Genomic DNA, 12,828 nt, shown 5'->3' with positions numbered 1-12,828 from the left:
GTGGAGGAGTGTACAACTGCAGCTGCAACGCAAAAAGCCACTATCTGATAATACAAAAACGAGCCTTAATTAATGGATAACATACTTATTACCTACTTTTAGTTAACCAGGTTGTGGAGCATCTTACTTCAGGATTACACTTTGCTTGTTTTTATAGCTTTTAGTTAATTTGGGAAACCAACAAAACACAAATTTTCTGGAAAAAAGCTACAAAACATTTTAAAACTGGTTATTATGCACATAATTATGTACTGCTGCAGTCGTACTACAATGATCTACAATCCATTAAGTCTGCAGCTATAAATATTAATGAGCAGTTTATAAATGGATTTTGGTCCAGATGATCTGGAACAAATTCCAGGACATCTGCAGTGAAAGACAAAGTGCAGCTGTGGAGAAATCTGAGTGAAAGCTTACTTTTAAGCCTATCTTTGCATGCATTTCCACAAGAGTTGTTAATGGTACTTTGGCCTGTGTTCTGGATGTGCAAACTGTGCTAATCACACTTTTCAAAAAAGAAAAAAAAAATCTGTTAGTTAATGATTGACATCTGCTGTGGAATGATGTCTAAAACAGAGGCAAGTGTATAAAAACACATGTTTACAAGTCAGTTATTAATTTAGGATTTTACATTTATGTTTTTTAATGAGTTGTGAGTAATCTGGGTACACATTTATGCAGGAGTGATTACTGTTCATAAAGTACACAGTTAAAATTGTGTTAAAATACATGTGTGTGTGCTGAGATAAAGTAAAGTGTGTTTACATAAAACTGCAGTTAATATTCACCAGTTCAGTCAATGATAATCAGGCCACAAAGCACCGGCTGATTGCTGATATCTTATCTGTGGCCTGGTTTATAGTACTGTATGTACACTGCTTGATCCATGTGTGTGTGCACATGCCAAGCTCCGCCAACAACGGACACAAGGACAGACAGCAACAGCTCAGACAGGTCGGCTCATATTTCTGCAAATATTTATTGTACTGAGTCTCATGACTGGGCAGGGTAGGAAGAAACACAAACAAGACATCATGACATCAGAGCCAGAGGAAATATCATGAGATCAGAATAACAAAAGCTGCTGGTGTATTGCTATAAAAAAAGCAGAGATAAACAGGGAGTGGGATGGTTACACAGTGCTTCCTCCTCTGCTTGTTTTCTCTATTCTCTGGGCTGAGGGCTGTGTTTATGACAAGCGGTGACTCAGTGAAATATGGCTGCAGTCTGATTTTTTCTCTCTCTCTTTTTCTCTCTCTCAGCAGTACATTGTCCTCACACGTCTTCCTGCCTGCAAACAGTCACGTTGTGCTGATGAAGAGGCTCTCACAGAACTTTCCAGGCACAAGGAGGAGTCTCTGCAGGAGGAGGAAAGTTTCAGCTGCTGGTTTTTAAAGAGGTGAAATCCAAAAACAGATGCTGCCTGTTTGCACTCGGCATTGAAGCGGTGAAGCGAGCTGTGATGATAAACTCGTGATATGATGATTAAACATTTCTTGCAAGATAAACATGACTTTATGACATAAAGTCTTATTTAACCTTTGTTATGTTTGTCTCTGACCCAACCAGGGTGTACCACACCTCTTGCCCAATGTCACCTGGGATTGGCTGCAGCCCCACCCCACCCCGCAACCCTATTCAGGAATAAGCAGTATAGATAATGGATGGATGGATATTTGGCTCTGATTCTAATAGTTATGATTAACTTGGTTATAATAAAATTATGGAAAGCAACTCGGTATGTTTACTGTACTGTTGTACTTAAGTACAGTTTTGAGGGTGCAATACTTGTGCATTTTATTCCACTTTATACTTCCACTTCAATACATTTTAGAGGAAAATATTATACTTTTTACTGGATCAAATTTATCTGACAGGTGTGGTATGTACTTTCAGATTGACTAAGAAAGAAAAACATACTAAGCTTGTAAAATGCACCATATTCTTAATGATTCTTAAGACATTTTTGTCTTGTGACCTCTTACGTGTACTGTGTCAACTGGCCGTGTTCCAGATGTCTGTGAGTTGTTAGTGGCTCCATTAAAGAAACATTTTCCACTCTAAACTCCACATACAATTTCATTTAAATAACTGTAAAATGCACTGTATTACTAAAAGCCTCAAAACCCATTAAGCATTTCATAACTTCTCATATTTATCTTGTGACCCTTTGAAGCGACCCAATCCTCTGGGTAGAGAGCCACTGGACTAACTGTATGTACAGTAGTTCAAACCTGGAGCAGCTGCTCCAACAGTAAAATGGTGCTGAAGTATTAATGATCTAACAACATCAGGTAGTCACATGAGACATTTTTAATACTTATACTTAATAAATAAAGGATCTGAGTACTTCTTTCAGTACTGGAAATACTTCATTGTTTTAAGTTTCAGCAGCAGCCTATTTACTGCACCTCAGGGCTCCAGTAGCTGTGGGACCCTTTAGAAGGACTTCTGATTTTGAGTATGTTTTACTAGGCTCCTGAGTAATTCTCCATGACTTCTGTCTTCCAAACCAAAGTGAGTGACTAAAACCGGTGACTGTGGCCAAAGCTCTTATGACTCACTGCATCATCCGAAGTAGCCTGTACTGAAACATGAGGATGCTGAACGCCTGCAGCTACAGCAGGACGATTTGAGGAGGAGTGGAATTTAAATCCAGACTATGGTGTGATTTTTCATTCTGGGGTTATAAATGATACTTTGATGATAGTTTGAAGCTGCACCGGACAATAGTTTAGTGTTATCAGGCTAAAAACATATTGTTTAAAGCTGTCTGCTGCGATGCCTCACACAGGCTGACTATATTTTATCAAACTGTTCGATGACTGAAGAAGCAAACTTATCCATTACTTCATAAAACTAAGCAAGAATGAGAGGAGAAGTAGCTAAACAATATTTTTGCTGCTCCCTGCACAAGTATATTTAAACAGCCCCTCTCTGGTAAAGTACTTTCTGGTTCGATTCTTTTATATGTTACTGCTACATGTTCTGATAAACCTGTGATGCAAACTGCTGTTTGACAAGGATTAGACCTAGACAGCAGCATAACAACCCACACTCCTCTGGATTAAAGGGAGACCTGTGCAGACAAACGGGTACACGGTGTCAGGTCACAGCTGTGTGAAGCCTGCAGCTGCTGATAAACAAAAAAACAAACAGAGTTGGTCTAATCTGCTGCAAAGATGAAGGTCAGACTATATGGTGGACAAATACTGTACTGATGCACCATGGTCCCGGCCCAGCAGCACATGATGTTGTTTAAGTCACATTCAGCTTTTAAAAAGATGATGCAATATTTGTACATCGGAAAGATGAACCCTGCCAGGGGAGTGACTGTGTGCGAGGTATGAGTGTGGAGGAGGAGCTGAGCTTGTTATAAAGACACACCGAAAACACTGGGGGATATTCTTAGTCTCACAGAGACGAGGCAAAGGAGGTTCACAGTTCCTGAGGCTTAGTGGCAAAGTTTTCGTGTTGGAGAAACAAACATGAGTCACGTCGACGTGAAAAATCTGAAGCCCACTCGTTTTGAAGACGAGTACTACGATGAATATGATTATTACAACGTAACCGACAAATACACGGGTGAGAGAACGGGCTTCGCGCGGTCACGTGACACCCTACACCTTCTACCAACGATTAGTTGTTGTTTTTTTTTGGTATTTGGATTGTTTGTTAAATTGAAATGTGACTTTTTTAAAAATGTATTTTTACAGAAGGCTCCGCCCGTAAAGGCAGGACCAAGAAGGAGGCCAGTGAGAACACCAACAGGCACAACCCGGGCGGGCATGAGCGCAAAATTGTGGAAAAACTCCAGAACAGCGAAAAGAAAGCCAAAGCGTGAAAACTGAAGTAAGATACATTTCTGTACTGAAATCAATGTTAATTCTTTCTTAAAATATATATAACTATGATTTAAGAGTGGCAGTAAATATTTTACAGTGGTTTAACAAAATGGGTAAAATATGGAATTTGACACATCTCCAAACGGCAGCTATGGAAGTTTAGAAAGCGCCACTGTTTTAATGGTGACTTCACCTTTTCCTCTAAGAATCCTTCCCTCAAACCGTCCTTCCTCCACAAAGTGGGCAGTTGTGATTCAAAAGCTGATCATGTGTTCAAATAAAGGTTTGTCTGAATAATCATGAGCCAAATTCGAGAGTGCCTGTTATTTGTGGGTGGTCTCCTGCTTCAAGGACTCAGCAAATACTTTAAATTGGAGACAATATCAATGGTTTTTTTGGTATAGGAAACTTTAGAACTTGGGAAAACGACTTACAAATGTTAGAAATCCTGAAGTGTTGATTATGACCAACAAAGCTGAACTTGACCTTTCCTAAGAATCTGTGTGTTAAAGTGTCCTCCTCCAGTGGTAGCTACACAGTAGCTGTACTGTGTAGTTGTACAGTAAAGGTTTCATTATATTGATCTGAATTTAAGTGTAGCTGATTTATTTGTGTTTGATAAAAGAACTGACTCCTTATTTGCATCCAGCCTCATTGTGTTCTGTGTATAAAATGATTAACCGCAGTACAAGTACACATGAGAGCGGTGTCCTCATAAGTCTGGCATACAGGCTTTTGAGGCATGTTTTTTTCCCAAGGCATCACTAGACTGTTTTTATTATTCAGGGCAACTCGGACGGCTTATCCTGGACACAACCACAGTCTCCTTGGCGACAGACGAGATGCACAGACGGCAGGAGCATCCTGAGCTCCGATGGGCGAGGTTTAACCGGGGTGTGAAGAGGAGTCCGCAGACCCAGATGTTCCAGTTGCAGCTTCAGTGAGAAGATCTTCATTCTCAGCAAGCAGCAGCAGACTGTGGCTCCTCAGCCTCTAGGTGGTTTAAAGCACTCAGTGGTGGTAGGGTGCACCGGGTCCCTGTTCAGACCATGACAGTGCACCTGTGATTATGATGCTGGTGGCAGTTGGGTGGTTTCTGTATGTTAATAAGTTTTCAATGGATTTTTAAAAAAGTATTTACTATTAAATTTGTTACATGACTTGTTTGCAGTTTCTCTTTAATCTCTTGTATGCATAATTTCCAGTGATAGAGTTTAAAGTCTTAACAATGGAGAACATTTGGGCCGGATATTTAAATAAAAAAAAAAACATTCTTTGATCAAATTATTATTCAAATCAGAATTTTGTCTGCTTTAGACCATTTACTGCAGGACCATTTATTTAGCAGAGTTCCCAAATGACTGCTTATGGGAAATGTTGACTTAATGGTAAAATATACTAGAGTATAAACAGATTTGTGTTACTGATTCATTTAGGACTGTGGTTTTCAGCAGTGCTGACTTGTGATCAGGTTGAAAGTACAAGGTAGAATTTATTGTCATTCTTTCCTATAAACAATATTCAGCATGCAGAGAAGTGAAACTACATTTCTTAATTGCTACTGTGATAAAAAAACACAGTACAATCCTCCCACCCAAAAAAACAAAGTTTAAAACAAGTTCAAAAAGTGCAGTGAAGGAACAGTGTTGTGAAATGAATTAATTAAAATGTGAAACGTTATGAGATGTGCATAAATAAAACACTAAAACCTGCTACAATAAAAAGACAAAATGGCACCAAACAGACATAGTGACACATATAAGTCACAGTGTGTCTGTGTGGGGGGGCTTTCCTTAATCTGAATGCTGTTTATGTGTCCGATGCTGTACAGTTATGCAGTAATTCTCGAGCAATAAAATTACATTCAGAAAAACGCCCAGAAACACCAAGCATAGCTGGTCATGGAAATGTCACCCTGATGACAGTGCTGGAAGAAAAGTCAGAGGGCCCCCAAAGTTATTACAGTTCATCCTGAGAACATTCATGTCTGAACCATGTCTCGTTTCAACCCATGCAGCAGTTGTTACAGTAATCATATTGTTACCCCTCAGATTTATCTCCTGGCTCCTTGAGGGGTCCTCAAGTTGGAAATCACTGCTTTAGAGAGTTCAATACATTAAGTAAAGTTCTTAATGTAATGTAACTAAATGTATTTTTTAAACTACAAATCATATTTAAGATTTAGGCTTTGACTGTGAAATTAGAAACTACACCAGAGGAGAACACCAGTGGAGTAAAATGTAATCTATTTCACTCAGATGTTGTAAAGTAAAAAAAGAATCCACATAGAGGACTGAATGTCAATTTTGTACTTAATTAAAAATAACTTCTGCCCTTGGTTCAGGTGGGTGCAGCTCTGAATTCACTTCAGGTTTGAGTTCAGATTGCTGGTGTAGATGTGACCTGTTAAAGGACAAAACTGAGTTGCTGGTAGTTCATGAGCAGCAGAAGTGCATCTAGCGGCCTGGCAGTGATCGGCAGGTGCAGGAACGTTGTCTATAAGTTGAACAGACTCTCTGCTGGCTCTACTTTCCTGCCTGGCCAATGCTGCAGGGTGTAAAGCTTGGATCCACCAGCAGGTGGCAGCAACTATCAAACGTCCAGAGGCTTAACGTGACAGTCTGAACCCACTGCAGTGTGTGAGGAACCTAAACACATAAACACAAAAAAAAAGCACTAACACATTAGTGTTTGGTGAGTTTGCACTTCTTCAGTCCCCCATCATATAGTGAAGGAACTAATTAATTTCACATTGAACTGACTGCTCCTCCACACAGGAACCAGAGTGTCAGACTTTCATACAATAAGTTTACATTTTGAGGTGTCAGGACTGCAGCTTTAGTGAGGAGGTTATGCAACAGCCTGGAGTTATATAACAAAGACAAACTTGTTCCGCAGAGCTCAGACTTAACTTCAGGATGTAAGTGGAGCAGTCAAACAGTGATTAAAGGGTGTTATTACTGATATTCCTAAGAGGCTTTGTCACATCATCCCCTCTATGTCTGCCTGAATTTTCTGTCTCTCAATACTTTGGTAGTATCACTATAAAGGCAAAAAAAGCCATAAGAATCACTGTCAGTGTAGAACATTTTAGCTGTGCTAATTTGAGACAGATACAGCTAATTTCCCTTTCGTCATTATCACAGCAGGAACAGGCTGGAGATCAGTTTCATACAGTATCATGATGAGTTTTGATTCTAAGTTTGTTTAACCAGGTAATGTTTTTCAATAGGAACACACTGGGAAATTAACGGACACTTTTATATAGTTACTACAAATGAGTCCGTCCATGAAGGAAGTGATTGCGGCTTTGGTCTCCTCACAGTCAGATTGAATTTCAAGTGTTTATCCAAATTAAAGTCCCCTCATGCTTCCTGAGCAGGATCAGACTTTTAGAAGTGTTTCTTTCTTTTAACCTTTAATTCCTTTTTCACCCTCTGCCTTAGAATTTAAAAGCTCTCAGTAGCTGTGCCCAGTACAACTGTATTATGCAGCCCGCAGTTTATAGTGTTATTTCATTATATTAAACCAATAGACTTTTTACTGATAGTGAAATGCAGGCACAGTGCAAGAAAACAAAAAGAGGGAGTATGGGGGAGGAATAAATGGTCATTTTAGATGAATTGCAAAATAAATTGATGCACCAGGAATTTTTTATAAATGCTGGGCACTCGCAGCGGAAGCACAGTTAAACAAAAACTCAAACAACCTTGTTCTTATTGTGCAGATAAAGAGTCCAGCTACACATTATATAACAGTTGGTACAGCTGGCTCTTAGTGTGTAATATAAATTAAATCTTGACATTTTCCTCATTAACAAACATTATTGCAATATGTAGAACATACAATATAAAAGAGGCGAGCTTAAATTGTGTGGGTGAGCTGTCTGCAGGCAAGCTACAGGCACTACAGGGATTTATCACTATGTCTAATAGTTCAAAGTATGCTTTAATATTTTAAGGACATATATGATCATAATAACAAATCAAGAGATGGGTTTAAACTTGTGAAAAGCTGCATCTGTCATGGTCCAGCACACTGGAGCAGAAAGAAGCTTACCTCTGTCAACTAAGCATGTGAAAGGTTTCTATTGTCATCCAAGGAGGAAAAACGACAACATAATAAAGCTGTAATAATATAATACGTTGAAACAGGTGGATCAAACCTGCCTAATTGCTAATGTTTAAAAAGGAACCAATAGTAATAATCAATATATATTTTTTAAGACAGTAAGAATAAGCTATGCTTGCTGTTATGTAATGCGTGGCTGTTTTCCCATATCCATCCATTCATTATCTATACTGCTTATCCTGAAGAGTGGCACAGGGGAGCTAGAGCCAATCCCAGTAGACATTGGCCGAGAGGAAGGGTCCACCCTGGACAGGTCGCCGGTCTATCACAGGGCTGATAGAGACAAACAACCACACACACACACACACACACACTCCTAGGGGAATTTAGAGTTGCTAATCAACCTAAGCTGCATGTCTTTGGACTGTGGGAGGAAGCTGGAGGACGCGGACAGAACCCACGTAGGCACAGGGAGAACATGCAAACTCTGGACAGAAAGCCCCCTGGGTCGGCCTGGGCTCCACCCCAAAACCTTCTTGCTGTGAGGCGACAGCGCTAACCACTGTGCCACCATGCTGCCCCATATTTATTCTTTAATTACTTGATTTAATAAAAGAGTGTTGACACAGTTTTCCCCAAACTTCAGTTTCGTTTTCCAGTTCTAAGTGTTTAAATACCAATACTAATAACAATAAATAATTGTTTCTTTCTAAAACGCACCCCACTGTTACGTTCTCACTCTCTGTAGTGAATTATCTTTCACTATGCCTACATTTAAGTAGCACTGTTTTATCGTTATACTACCTAATACATAGAGTGAAATTACACCCTAAATTATACTGTAAGTTACAGGCTGTGTTATAAATACCCACTAAGTGTTATTGATACACATTGTTTCCAAATACCTTTTACTGCCAAAAAATAATGTGGAGGCATGAGTTAAAAAAATCTATTAAGACTATGCAAAAAACAAACAGCAGAAATAAAAAGCATGGAGCTGACAAAAGACAAAAACCAATTTGTCTTTCTCAGCAGTACAATGAGAACAAGCTGGAGTTGAAGTCAGTGTTGACAACATATCGTATCAAGGGAACTTGATTTTCTGTAACACTTTTCCAAACAAAAGTAACCAAGTGCTTTAAAGGAAGAAGAAAAGAGAGGAAGATAAACAGAATAGACAATACAAACGAGGCAAATCCACAAAGTAAAAGTTATTAAATCAAGAGAAATCTAATGGGAAAGAAGGAAAGAAACGTTTTTTTTTAATGTTTTTTGTTTTTTTACAAAAATGTGACTGATTGTCTTTTTGAGAGTTTCTTGGAAGCTGCTCCAGATTCAGCCTGAAGTCCTGGACAGCTGAGGCTCCTCCATGAGTTCAGAGGTCAACAACTTCTTAAAAATCCAGATATGTCTGATGCCTTGTGTGCAAAGAGTCAGACTTTAGAATTCAGTCCAGAAAGCGACAGGGAGCTAACACAGAGAAACTGAAACCTGATTAATGTATGATCTGGGCTTGGTTTTTTAGCAATAAGTCTTGCTGCAAGTTCAGGATCAGTCGGAATTGGATTTCTAAATCTTTAGGCTGAAGGAAGGGTTCTGAACTGAACTGGTGATGTCACATGGAGCTCAAAATACAAGTTTAAGTAATACCCTGGAAATACACTTGTACCATCATGTAGTTGAAAGCCTGAGACCAGTGTGGTGTAATCTGCAGCAGCCGCCCCTCAGTAGACAGCAGCTGAATTTAAATGAACTGCAGCGTAAACCTGGAGTGTCTGATTCATGGGCTGTTGTATTCCCTGTTAACACAGGTAGAAGAGCAGTGACAGGACCTTCTCCTTTGTTTATTACAGAGAATGGGTGAAGCTCGGAGGATTGTTGACACTGTCGTCACTCGTATCGCTGCTTCAGTTCAGTCAGGCCTCAGCAGTGAGCAGAGGGACACCGCTGCTTGTTTTTTTTACTGCATGTTGTCAGATACCAGTTTGTGGGACTGCACAGAGAGTCTTGCCTGACACCCATCAGATATTTCTCAGAGAACTCCTCGGTGTGGAGCCGGGGCATTTCACTCACAACATTACTTACTGTGTTCAGTGAAACAAAAGAAGTCAAATACTGTATGTTTTTGAAAAACCGATAGATGGAACCACGTTAACAACAACAAAGATGAACAAATACAATGTCAGGTATCTCTGAATGGTTGACTACATCCCCATTACATTTAAATACTATAAGACAGTCCGCATGCGTTTTTCTATCTGATCCCCATCAGCTTCATGTGATGGTAAATGGAGAAAAACCTTGGAATTAACTTAGATTAGCTTTTAGGAATCATATTATTACTAAAATTGTTGTTTTCTGTCAAATTTTAGACTTAATAGGCTTTATCATCATTGTGTTTCTAGAAGAGACTGCAGTGTCCATTTGGACACAGTAAGACTGGGAAATCAGTTTTCTCTGTGAGAGCAATGACTCTTTGCAATGCTATGTCAATGAAAATAAGGGGTTACACATCATACAGCATTTGTAAAATGCAATTTAAGTTATGGCGGAAATCTATCCAGACATGTATTCATTAATGACTTGATATTTCAATCTGTTTTTAATGTTCTTTTGATTTTATTGCTTATTATGTGTAATTTTTAATTGGTCAAGCTAATTGTTATAGGCATTGATCGATGTGCATGGTCTTGTTTTCAAATAAACTCAAACTCAAATATCATGAAGGGGAAACAGTCACGAGGAAGGAGAGACTTCAGAAAAGCTGTGGCTACATGTCTTCTTGTTTGAGCTCTTCTTTCCATGTTCACATTTTGGCAAATTTCTGTTGTTAAATATATGCTGAAGTAACTATTACCAATTCCGTTTGCAGTGCACCCACGGATGTACAGACATCTGTCACTGGATTACTTTCATAGTGAAGAAAACTTAAAAATATGATGTTTCTCAGAGAAGTTCTGCAGCCTCTTTCTCTACAATTTCAAAGTGGATTTATGGAAGTTCTTTCTGGATGGACATCACAGAGAATGATCTCCTCGGGAAGTATAAGTTGCACTGCATGATATCGGTGTGTGCTTTACGCGTGTTCAGAATTGACTGAGTTATGACAGCACCATTTCTGACTGAAATTCACTGCATGCAGTATCTTGGCCCCGCTACAACTCTACAGTGCCTTTGGCTTTCTCTGCTGAATGCCCATACAGACAATTTACTGTTATTTCAAAAGGGTTAAAATAAGTTAAACTAAAGAGTTTAACTCACATGAAAAGAGAGATTAAACAAATGAGAAATGAATAAAGAGAGCTAGTGAGTGAAGAGTAATCCAATTGGCTCTTTCTTATCTCCACAGGTGACTGATTAGGGCATAAGTGGGTGTGGATGTTACGATTTTTGGAAGTTTTGATCTTTTGGAAAGTTACAGAAATGGCCACACACAAACCTCTCCTGAATCTGAGGCTGGAAAAATGGTGATCCTGGGGATCAGCCCATCAGACAAGACTGAGTGCAAAAGCACCATCAGGGATGCAAAACCTTGTCTTCAAACATTCATCAGTTCAGACAGGTATTTACTAAACCTATCTACTAAGCTATTTGCAGTAAATTCTGATGTATTATGGGTAAAATGCACTACTATATAAAGGTTATGATAAAGGTTACATTATGTTTCTATTCAAAAAAGTTTCATTCAGGCCAAAAAAGGCATGACTGGCTTAAAAGAGCATGTTTAGTAAATAAAGAGTTATTAATTCAAGCAGCTGAAGATCATTATTTTAAAAAAGTGTTTGAGAGTAAAGATGCAGTCTGTAGGCTGATAGCCTATTAAATAATGTATAGTGATAGGGTATAATGATATGAAAGATAATAACTCATTGTTTGTAGATGCTTGTTAAAGATATAACCAAATCAACAAGCCTAAGCCTTCAAAGGCCAAATGACAGTAACGTGAACACGCCCTTGTCTCTGTGAGGACAGATGGTCTCACCGGGCTGACTAGTAGTGCTCAACAGATCATTCACACATAGTTTTATTAATGACGTCTCAGTTTGTGATGCCAGTTAACTGTAATCTGACTAGAGCCCATCAGTCTATTTCTGTTCAATTCTAACTTGCCATTTGGCTCCCAGTGTCTGGCTGAGTGATGTACTGATGCTGGTGAGTAAATCTGCCTTTGCCTGACAAACAGGAAGCAGGACGGTTCGAGGTCCTCATATACCTGCAGCCTGAACGTAGCTGCCAACAAGATCTGGCTCCGATGTGAATGCAGAGATCAGGAATATTTATAAACAATCCTACACACCAGCTTCAAGACTGTGTTGCATAAGCGGCTTCACCAAACAATGTCCAATTCAGTGTTTCTGTACAACTCACACAAACATACCATCGCCTCCCCCTCCTCCCCCATCATCTCCTTCCTCTGCAGAGGAGAGACAAGTGCTTTTAGAAACTCCCCTGGTTGCCTAGCAACTAGTCATCAGGATTACCAAAAGAGACTACAGATCTTTTGTGTGTCATGAGTGTGTTATATGATATGCTTTATCTGTGTGTGTGTGTGTGGTTCAGGGTTCCCAGATGGTATGTCCTCTCCATGGATGTACTGGCACCCAGTCACTCCAGTGAAAATTGCTCCTCTGGCACATGAGCCAGTAAAGTGATCTAGTCCCCACTGGCCTTGGCTGCTCTGGAACAGTTTAACAGACATTCAACCTCAGTGGATTAAACTGCATAATAGAAAAAGTAAAAATTAATCTTGTTCGCTGCTGCTGGATTGTCTTCTTTACATAAGTTTCTTATTTTATTGTAGTCTATTGGAAAAAACTTTGGCAGTCATTGCAATTCTGTGGGCGGCCACTGGGAAACGTTTGCAACAAGGCTGAGTGGTGGCATCATATCCAGCTCTGGGATTACATCCATG

At 39.4% G+C, this 12,828-nt stretch overlaps 1 protein-coding gene across 1 annotated transcript; it reads left to right on the top strand.

Annotated features, from left to right (window-relative positions):
* The first annotated feature begins 3,374 nt into the window (after positions 1-3,374).
* Positions 3,375-5,005, top strand: nupr1b (nuclear protein 1b). The gene is made up of 3 exons (XM_020613232.1): positions 3,375-3,585; positions 3,717-3,852; positions 4,632-5,005. Exons 1-2 carry the CDS (start codon positions 3,489-3,491, stop codon positions 3,842-3,844), a joined length of 225 nt encoding a protein of 74 aa, XP_020468888.1. The 5' UTR covers positions 3,375-3,488; the 3' UTR covers positions 3,845-3,852; positions 4,632-5,005.
* Positions 5,006-12,828: the final 7,823 nt, after the last annotated feature.

This window comes from Monopterus albus, unplaced genomic scaffold (assembly GCF_001952655.1).
Source record: "Monopterus albus unplaced genomic scaffold, M_albus_1.0 scaffold131.1, whole genome shotgun sequence".
Taxonomy (NCBI): Eukaryota; Metazoa; Chordata; class Actinopteri; order Synbranchiformes; family Synbranchidae; genus Monopterus; species Monopterus albus.
The sequence above is the reverse complement of the archived record's forward strand: the minus strand, read 5'-3'. Positions and strand labels throughout refer to the sequence as shown.